Raw genomic sequence first — 10,633 nt, 5'->3', positions numbered from 1 at the left:
GAGTTTGGTTGGAGAGGGCCACGTGACCGCTGGTACAAGAGTGAGGACTAGTGAAGCGCCATTGCGTGCGGATGCAGAAAGAGACTCATTGCCGAGATGGTTCCGTTCATTTTAGCAACATTTTGATTAAGGATTGTGCCACTAAGCAGAACATTCAGTAAATCAGAAAGAAAGGAAACAGTTTCCAGTGTTTGGCTCCACTGACCGGTCCTTGGTAGGGAATCCCCAGACAAGGCCGGTCCTGTCCATTTTTTTCTAGTGTGTAAGTTTATTGAGAAAACTACTAATAACGTCAATGAGAATGAGATATGAAGAGGCTAAGGGTATGTTTTCACATTTCAGGAAACGCCGCGTGTTTGACGCTGCGTAGACCCGCAGCGTCAAACACGCAGCGTCCAGATGTTACAGCATAGTGGAGGGGATTTTATCAAATCCCGTCTCCACTATGCGTGGTAACACGCATCCGGCGGCCCTGCGATTCCGGACATGCGGCGCGTCTTTTTAGATCGCAGCATGTCTGTTTACCTTGCGGCGACGCTGCGCCGCCGCAAGGTAAAACACAGGGCCCTATGTGCGGGGTGCGATGATGCCGGATGTGTGCAATGAACACATCCGGAATCACCGCGTCAGAGAAGGGGGCGGAGCTTAGGGCGGAGCTTAGGGCGGAGCGGGTTTGCCGCTCCGTCCAAACCGCCGGCCATCCTGAAGGTGGACACGTAGCCTTACAGTATTGTTAAGTGGCCATATAGGTGAAAGGAACCTTATCAAATAAACCAGAACCTTTGTAATTATGGTCCAAGGGGCAAAGAAAATACCTGACACAAGACCAAATAGTAATGAGACTTGTTGATATAAGAAATTTGAATTGCTATTATGTATGTGGTTAATAAACTGAATGTCTGTGTGGACAGAGTGCCAAAAGTAATCGTCCTTATTATTCCTTGTGTGCAATTATCCAAAAATTACAAAAAATATTAGGTTATTCTTGTGCTATATTAGAAAATGTACCTTGCTCCAGCACTGGCGCCTTCAGTATGCAGGTATTAGAGACAGATGTTTACTGCTGCTCTCCATTGTTATCAGGATTAAGAAAAGAGATGTACTCACTTATTAGCCAGGGGAATGATGCAGCTTAACCTCTGCTTTGCCAGTACTAGACAATATAACAGACTTGTGGACAGTAATCGCATGCCTTTTATGCTTTCTTTCTTACAGAGCATTCAATTAATTGTGACAAACCGGCTCTGGACCCTTAAAAAAACATTAAATGACAAAAAAAAATAAATCACAAAATCCTTAACAAAACCAGTATATACATCCTGATCTGAGCAGAGCCAGCCTTCTGCATACATAACAGAAACCCCCCAGCAGGAGGTCTGCGCATAAACTAGACCCCACTTTGAAAATGGTTCAATCTATTTTAATGATTGGTTAGCTTCCTCACTTCAAAGACAATCCAAAAACACACTCCTGATTGGCTGATAGGCAGTCAAAAAAAAAAAAAAAAGTTTGCACAGTGGTGATCAAACAGTGTAGAGGAGTTAGGAGAGAGGGAAGTAGTGTCTCTTCTGCTCTGAGGATGATCTGATCCTGAGAATCCGTCACCTACCATGGATCAATCTCATGGCCACTGTGGTTGCTCTGCACAGAGAGAACACCTTACCAGCTCATTTACAGGTATGTTCAAGCCTATATTTTCTCTTTATGCTTTGCCGAAAACATGAATTGTCACGCAATATTCCATCCATCCAAAAGCTGCATTGATTACAATAATATATGGAAACTGCTATTGTACACATGCATGAAATAACTCATCTAAATCATCATCAGAATCAAAGATATATATTATATTGCAAAAGTCAATGTGATTGTGCTTTACTGCCTTTTCTTCTACCTGGCATTGAGCAAGGTTTTCCCAAAACATTGCAGGAGTGGTAATTCTTCTTGAAACAGGATAGCAATTGATTTTGTGAAACTCCAGCTGTGCACTGGGGATTCCTGTTTGGTAGCAAAAGGTTCAGTGAAGCTCTATTATATAGTCCCGTCAGTCGCTGTAGAAATGTATTAAGTGTAATATAATTAACGCTTATAAGGGAAGACAAGAAAAAAGTTACAGTAATTAGATATATGAGTAGCTTAATAACCCATCAGAACGTGTTAAAAAGCTTTTTCTAAGCTCATTTTAATCAATAGATTTTGGAATAATAAGCGTATGTGCACATGTCCAGGAATTGGAAGCGCTTTGGACGCAGCACATGTCTGCTGCGTCCAAAGCGCTGCAGGCTATTGACTGCAGGTGAATCCGCATGTGTTCATTGAAACGTGCAGATTCACCACATCCAATACATTGTATGGGTGAAATTACTGTTGTGGAGGCTTTTGTCTCCCAAGAAAAATAGACATGCTGCAGTCTGGAAAGATGCGCCGCATGTCCGTCTCTGCGGCTGAGCCACGGGCATCTATGAACGCATAGTGGGCATGGGATGTCTTGAAATCCCAGCCATAATTCTGTAACATTTGGACACTGTACATGTATGCAATGTCCAACCCGCAGCGTTTACTTATCGTGTGCACATACCCTAATAAGTTCCACAATTGTGTTAAAAAAAAATGTGCCTGTGCTGAGATAATCTTATAAATGTGCCCTTGCTGTGTCTGACCGTGCAGGGACATGGTCTGATCATACCACATCTCCTGGGCAGGGGATCACAGCTGATTCTTTCTGTGAGGTAAAATATGCTTTTAAACAGGCAGAAAGATGTTTTAACTCACAGAAAGCAGCAGCTGTGATCCCGTGCTGTCCTGTCTGTATACTCTCTTGCTTCCTCCCTACTCAGGAGCTATGGTATGATCAGACCATGTTCCTGTACGGTCAGACACGGCCATTACGCAGTACACAGCAGGGGCACATTTATAAGATTATCTCAGTACAGGAACTTTTTATCGCATCCAATTGTAGTAATTATTATTATTCCAAGATCTAGTGAATAAAATGTACTGTATTCATGGGAAAACTCCTTTAAGGCTATAATCACATGTCCATTGTAAATTTTCTGTGTGCTGTCCATTTTTTAAATGGACAACACAAACCCATAGTTTCTTTGATCCATACATGCATCAGTTTTAATACCAGATTTGTGTCCAATCCATGAGGCTCAGAGCATGTCCTATTCTCATTCGTTTTGCAGATCAGATTCGGCCATTAAAGCAAATGGAGATCGATTAAACACAAATAAAAACCAGAAAACATTATTTGGACTTCAGAGTTCCATCCGTGTTTCATCTGTATTTTGTAACTGATCTTTTGTTAAAAGGAATCTGTCAGTTGGCTCAACTCTCCTAAGTTGTTTATATGAGCATGTAGGTCATAGGAATATGAATAAAATGATACCTTGATACCTGTGATCCAATGTTTTATTTGAGACAAATCAACGATTTTCTTGCATGTAAATTAGCCATTAAGATCTATGGGCCGGACACTGATCTGCATGAAAATCTGCCTCCAGAGATTATTTTTAATAAAAGGGGGATTTACCCATATGGGACCAGTAACTAACACAATACAGTAGAACTGAACTTTGTCTCACTACAAACACACTTGCTGCAGCTCTCACAGCTCTGCTGTATTGCAACAATATTGCAACATCGGCTGCCTGCGAGATGGAAGCTGAGAGGAACACACAGCTCTGAAGTGAGATCTGGAAAGCAGAGAGCAGCCATTACATATCACACTGGAAACTCCCCCTTTTATTTATTATAAGCTTCGCAAGCAAATTCTCATGCAGATCAGTATCCGGCCCATAGCCTGGAAGAGGTAATTTACATATAGGAAAAAAGTGGATTTCTCTGAAATAAGACTTCGGATCACAGATATCAAGGTATCATTTTATTCAAATTCCTATGCCCATATAGAAAACTTAGGAGAGTTGATCCAACTGAGAAATTCCCTTTATGAGGCAATAAATAGATCAACTTTCAGACAGTCTACCTGTTTCAGTTTTTTAAACAATGGATGAGGAAAACTCAGATGCAAAATACACGAGAGCTAAATGGTCTGTTTAGCAAGGATATAAAAATAGACAAGGATGTATGAAGGTAGCCAAAAACTATTAAAGGGGTCGTTAACTACTTGGACATCCCCTGCTCAATCCATATTCTTCCCCCTTAAATAAGAACACTTAGGCTGGTGTCACCCTTACGTGTGCAATGCGAGAAACTCACGTATCAATACCCGGCACTGCGGTCGGCACTCGGGACCGGAGTGTGCGGTTGCATTTATTTCTATGCAGCTGAACGCTCCGATACCAAGTGCCGGCGGCAGTGCCAGGTACTGAGGTGAGAGACTCACATTGCACTCGGAAGTGTGACCCCGGCCTTATACTCACCTCTGTTGCTGGTGTCGTTCCAGCAATATCTGCATTGTCGCATGATAGTGTGACACCCTGCAGCCAAGCAGCGGTTGCTTCACTCCTCCTTCCTTTGGACAAATAGCTTACATCTGGAGGAAGTGAGAGCTGCTGTGATTTGTCTGAAGGCAGGGAGAGTGAAGCGGGCACTTAGAGGCCCCGGGGTCACATGACGTCACATATTACGTGATCCCTGGGAGAGACCGTGCTGACACCGCTGGAAAGGCGCTGACACCAGAGGTGAATATAAGTGTTATGTTATAAGGGGGAAGCATACGGATTGAAAAGGGGTTGTCCGAGTAGTGCACGGCTCAAAAACTGTTGTAAGGGTATGGTCACACATTATGGAGATTTTCCAGGCTGAAAATTTACAGGGTATTTCAATAGCAGCGAAGTGAAGGCGATATTATCAAATCCAATCTGAATCTACTGCAGAAAGTGACCTGTGGTGCCAGTTACGTAACTTGAAACTCATGGGCCCTGGGGCGAAAACTCCAACGGGGGCCCCCAAATATTTTAAATCTTTAATAGCAATAGTCCTTTTCTATAGGCCAAAGGGACTTTTAGTGCCCCCTAGGCTCCAGGGCCCGGGTGCGATTGCAACCCCTGCACCTGTTGTGGTTACACCCCTGTGTGGTGCGTTTTATCAGTCCACAGCATGACAACTTATGTTGTCAAATTTCACTGGAGATTTTGCTTTGTAATTATAAGAGTATGTGCACACGTTTAGTATTTGCACCAGAAATTTCTGCACCAAAAACTCTACAGTTTACAGTACCAGCAAAATGAAAGAGATTTCTGAATTCTCTTGCACATGGTGCTTATTTTTTCTTGCCAGATTTGAAGCCATTTGAAATCTACAGTATATCATTTTTTTTTTTTCAGTGTTTTTGCAGCATTTCACCTATTTTAAAGAACGGGGGAATAAATGCATCCAAAATGCATACAAAACCATGTGGCACAAAACGCAGATATTCCATACAGTGATTTTCCTGTCAATGCATCAGTATTAGCAGCAGATTTTTCTGCAGCAAATGCTGAACATTTGCACATACCTTTTTGTAGGTTTTTGCTGCATTTTTGTGCATTTTTTTTTTTTTCCTGTATTTTACTCATGCTACATTTGTCTCTTGTACATGCTGATAAAGTACAAAATAAAGTCTCATTCTAGTTAATCACTTCTAGTCAATCAGGTTTCGGCACAAAAGAAGCTGCAAAACCTGATACCTGTTTTTGCTGCGACTTTTCACCCATTACTTTCAATGGGTGAAATAACGTTGAAAGAAGTATCATGCTCCTTTGTGTAAAAAAACATGCAAAGCACAAAATACTGATGAGAAAAAGATCAATGTGTGTGCATGGGATTTGTGAAATCTCATAGACTTTGTTGGTAGGGTAAAGCGCAGCTGAAAATTTGCATTAAAAAATGCTGAAAAAGCGCCTAGTGTGGACATGGCCCAAAACATACGCAAAAAAAGTGTCCAAATCATATCAAAAGTGCGTATTATTGCAGCGTTTTTCCTATCAAAAGACGTGTTTTGGGTGCAGAGATTTCTGTCACAAATACTCAACATTTGCACATACCCAAAAAAATTAAAGTTCTGTAGACCTGCAGCATATCTGCATGTAACAATTGCAGATTTTGCCCAAGATTTTACAGTGGCAATATCCTAAACGGAACATTTTTTAAATGTGAATGTATCCTAACAATAGTATTTTCAGTTAAGTTTTGGGAAGATCCGCATATATATTGGATGTGGGCTATGTGATTTTTAATCGGATAGCGGACTGACCAAAGTTATTCAATAGGGCTGTTCAGATGAATGATTTTTTTTTTTTTTTTCGGTCCGACTGCCTGTGAGAGAGAAAAATCGCACCATGCACTACTCTCTTCCAAGTCTTGGATGAGACTCACTCATTCAAGTCTCCGGATGCATGAAAAAAAATAGTATTCCACATGAATTATCCAAGTGGCATCCAATTTTTACGAATATAGATTTTTACGGAAACTATTTTATCATGTACACTTTATAATGTAGATGTATAAAAATGGATCGCCCATGGATGTCACACAGAAATCACACAAATGGCACATGGACGAAAATTGTTTTCTGGATGAAATTTGGACAATTTTTCATGCGTTCGTTCACAGCCGCCATTACCCTCATTTCTTTCTAATAAGCAATAGTGTTCTGTCTGTCCAAAAAATGTTGGCATTCCTATACTGATGGTAAAATGATACACATTACACAATAATTTAATTGATTGGGAGATTTTACCTGTGTAAAAGCCTTCTGATTGTTGTAAATCGCCAATGACATTTTAAAGCCAATCACTAGTCTGTTATCTTTACATGTATGTGTATTTCGATCGTCTTCTCGGCTCTCGGCGGTGTGTACAAAGGGCAGGGACTTATGTATGTGTATTTGTATCAATTTTTTGTCCAAAATCTACATTAACCACGTCAGTGACACCATTATCATGTTAGTATTATTATTGTCTCAGACATCAGTTGTTCATTTTACACTTCTAAAATACAAAGTTTTTTTATTTCTCCTATCGGAAGAAAGAGGTCGCATGTCAAAAGAGACGCTTTGTAAGTAACCTTTTCCATTTGGAGGATGCAGTCATCATTTTCATAGGTGAACATTCAGGGTATGTGCACACGTTCAGGTTTTTTCGCGATAAAAACGCTATCAAAACTCATTAGAAACGCATACATTATGCATCCTATCATTTAGAATGCATTCTGCATGTTTTGTGCACATGGTGCGTTTTTTTCCACGAAAAAAACGCATCGCGGTAAAAAAAGCAGCATGTTCATTAATTTTGCGGATTTTCCGTGTTTTTCCCGCTGTTCTATGCATTGGGAAAAACCGCAAAAAAAACACATGCGGATTTCTGGCAGAAATGTCCGTTTGGTTTTTTTTGTCAGGAAAATTTCTGCAAGAAATCCTGACGTGTGCACATACCCTCAGAACAGCTGTAATTGTAGTGCGAGCAGATCATATCTACTGGTATCAAATTGATATAGTTGTATATTAACCCATGAACTTAACATTTTCTTTGTTTATTTTAGGACAGGACTCCTAATTCATCTACGGAAACACGACCTACACCCTCCCTGAACCTGCTTGCCACAGTCTAGTTCTAGCTTCCCATAATCCTGTCCCAATTCTTTTGGACCTGCATCAGCTATGTTTCAGCTCTGGAGTAATGAAGTTTCTCCAAATACAGGAATGGGTTCTCATACTGTGGCTTTTGGTGTACCTAAAATGCAGTACACTCACTTGCAGACGGTAGGATCTCATGAACTACCCTTGACTCCTCCAGCTGACCCAACTGTTTATTCATTTGACTTATCTCCTGTAAAGGTATTAGCACCACAAGTTCCGACCAACCCCACATACCATTTCCAGGACCCAAATACTATGACCCAGGACTTCTCAACTTACATGCCAAATGCACCCCCATTGACCCAAAGACACATGCCAGCTGGACACATGGATGATCAAACTTGGTGGAGTTTGCAGCAGACAACCCCAAATAACCTTCACTCCTTCCACTTGACAAACTCCTTGGTAGTTGGACCCCAGCCTCAACTTGCAGCACTTCTTCAGAGCTCCTCTAAAACATTACTAAGCAACACCAGGCGTTGCAGAAGATGTAAGTGCCCAAACTGTCAAGCCTCTCCAAGCAACGAGGAACCAGGCAAGAAGAAGCTTCATGTATGTCATCTTCCAGGTTGTGGCAAGGTATATGGTAAGACGTCTCATCTAAAAGCCCATTTACGTTGGCATGCTGGTGAAAGGCCTTTTGTGTGCAACTGGGTCTTCTGTGGCAAAAGTTTCATCAGATCTGATGAGCTCCAGAGGCATATTAGGACTCACACAGGAGAAAAGCGTTTTGGGTGCCAAGAGTGTGGAAAAAGATTTATGAGGAGTGACCACCTTTCCAAACATACAAAAACCCATCAAAATAAAAAAGGGAAGTGGGCAGGTTCGCCCGTAGACAGTATTAAGAAGGAATAAATGCTATTTATTGAGCTCATAAACAAAGGACTTAATATCGACAACGAATATTTTTATTTGGTAAAATAGAATTCCTTTTTTCACAATGGACAGTTTATAAGGTTGTATATTTCCACATTACATTCAGTTTCACATGTACAGCAGCATGGAATCAATAATGCTTAAAAATAAATAATAATAAATAAATATGCTTATTTTTTTACCAAAGTGGCCTGCAAATTAAAGGGACTCTGTGCCTGAAATAATTTACATAACAAATGTATTATAATATTTATAAACATGTAAAATACAAATGTACAGTGACTTTAATTTTTTTTTTTCTTCTATGCTAAAAAGGTATCCTCCTCCCTTTGAAGAATGCCCCTGGTTCCAAACTAAAGCTCTATTTCACCTGTTTGGAATCTGCTGCTAAAATGTGTTATTTAAAAATGAAATCCTGTGTTTTATGTTTACATTCATTTTCATGTAGAGTTCTTTCTTTTTATTAGTTCCTAAAAAAAAAATGCTGTGTTGTAAGAATTGTAATAAAAATGACATGTTTTCTTCACATGAGATTTCTTGTTTTTGTTCCTTAAAGATTGAAACAGTATAAGGCCCCCCCCGTTCACAAATTCGTGTTTCCAGTACGTGTAGCGTCAGTTTTGGCATGTACCGGAGGATTGTACACATGCACCCATTATAATCTATGGGGCTGAGCATATGTCCATGTTTCCACGCGGACCGTGTGTCCATGTGACCCATAAGTAGACATGTCAGTATTTTCTGGCAGCGCGGATGACAATACTTACCGCAGACTTGCACATGGATGATATCAGTAGCCTTACGATTGACATCAGTAACATCGCTCATTAGAGCGGCGACTCTGATGAGCAGTAACTAATGAAGCTACTGGTGTTCAGATGACTCGGCAGTGGCTGTTTGCAAAGACTATGGAACCTCAGAACGAGGCTCCATAGACTTTTTATGGAGGATTGGATGGACTTCACTGGATTTTCTTGGACTACATAGGATTCCGTGGACTCTGTTGGACCTGCATGGGAACTTTTTTTTTTAATAAAGTGGTGATCGAGGTAAAGTGTCTGTTTTATTCCTCTGTTTTGTGTGTATGCTCTTTTTAGGTTTCCTTCACTGAACTATGTCAGGTGTGGTGGACTATTGTGGACATGCGTGGGTTTTTTGTTGTTTTTTATTAAAGTGGTGTAATCCACACCTAAGTATATCAATAAAGTTTTGTGAAAGCCAAATACCAGGAAGTATCAAAAGCAAAGCAGCTTAATTTAAAGCAAGGCACCAAAAGAGGCAAAAAATACAGTCAAAAATTAGATAAAAACGCATTTAAAAAAAAAAAACACAATGAAAAAATGCAAGTAACCTAATTTAAATAATAGGTGTAGAAATTCTGCAGCTTCTAAAAATCATCGTGGGAATGTAGCCTAAGTCCACGTGCCCACGTTGAATATTTAGTGAGTTTTTTTACATCAGTATTTGTAAGCCAAAATCAAGAGAGGAACAATCAGAGGAAAAAGAGGGAAGGTATAATAGAAACACGTTACCACATGTATTTTTCACCCTCCCCTGGTTTTGGCTTACAAATACTAAAGTAAAAAAACTAACCAAATACTGAACATGGGAATGTGGCCTAAAGGTTCCATGTTCTGTATTTTTATGCAGTTTTTCAAGACACACCCAAGAGTGGAATAAATCTCAAAACTGATGTGAAATGATGAATCCGGCCTCCGAATCTGGTTTTTCATGCATTCTCCATACAAATCCTTCCTTCCTTCTTTCTTTCTTTCCTTCGTTCCTTCCTTCCTTCCCACTATTTGCACCGGATCCGTTTTTTTAATTTTTTTAAATAGCCGGATTATGCCTGAAGGCAAAAACCGGATGTGTGAAAGTAGCCTAAGGCCAGGATCACACATATGCGAGATACGGCTGAGTCTCCCAGGTGAAATCCCTCCTCCTGGCGCCGGCACTCCGGAGCGGAGCGCGCAGCCGCACAGCAACACATGGAACTGCACACTCTGCTCCTAAGTGCCGACGCCAGAGGAGGGATTTCACCTGCGAGACTCGGCCGTATCGCGCGTATGTGTGATCCCGGCCTTATAGTGAGAGCGAGTATACTCGTTGCTCGGGTTTTCCCAAGCATGCTCGGGTGGTCTCCAAGTATTTGTAAGGCTGTGTGCACACGTAGCA

At 40.8% G+C, this 10,633-nt stretch overlaps 1 protein-coding gene across 4 annotated transcripts; it reads left to right on the top strand.

Moving 5' to 3' along the window:
• The first annotated feature begins 1,044 nt into the window (after nt 1-1,044).
• On the top strand, nt 1,045-8,983 carry LOC143818464 (transcription factor Sp5-like). 4 transcript variants are annotated; one of them, XM_077299755.1, is made up of 2 exons: nt 1,045-1,677; nt 7,486-8,542. In XM_077299755.1, exon 2 carries the CDS (start codon nt 7,604-7,606, stop codon nt 8,435-8,437), a length of 834 nt encoding a protein of 277 aa, XP_077155870.1. In that variant the 5' UTR covers nt 1,045-1,677; nt 7,486-7,603; the 3' UTR covers nt 8,438-8,542. The 4 variants fall into 4 exon arrangements, 3 of the variants coding, with proteins under 3 accessions (XP_077155870.1, XP_077155872.1, XP_077155871.1); XM_077299757.1 differs by lacking the exon at nt 1,045-1,677 and adding an exon at nt 3,686-3,814; XM_077299756.1 differs by lacking the exon at nt 1,045-1,677 and adding an exon at nt 3,770-3,878.
• The last annotated feature ends 1,650 nt before the right edge of the window (nt 8,984-10,633 follow it).

Source organism: Ranitomeya variabilis, chromosome 3, assembly GCF_051348905.1.
Source record: "Ranitomeya variabilis isolate aRanVar5 chromosome 3, aRanVar5.hap1, whole genome shotgun sequence".
NCBI classification, from domain to species: Eukaryota; Metazoa; Chordata; class Amphibia; order Anura; family Dendrobatidae; genus Ranitomeya; species Ranitomeya variabilis.
This window is presented reverse-complemented; position numbering and strand designations above follow the sequence as displayed.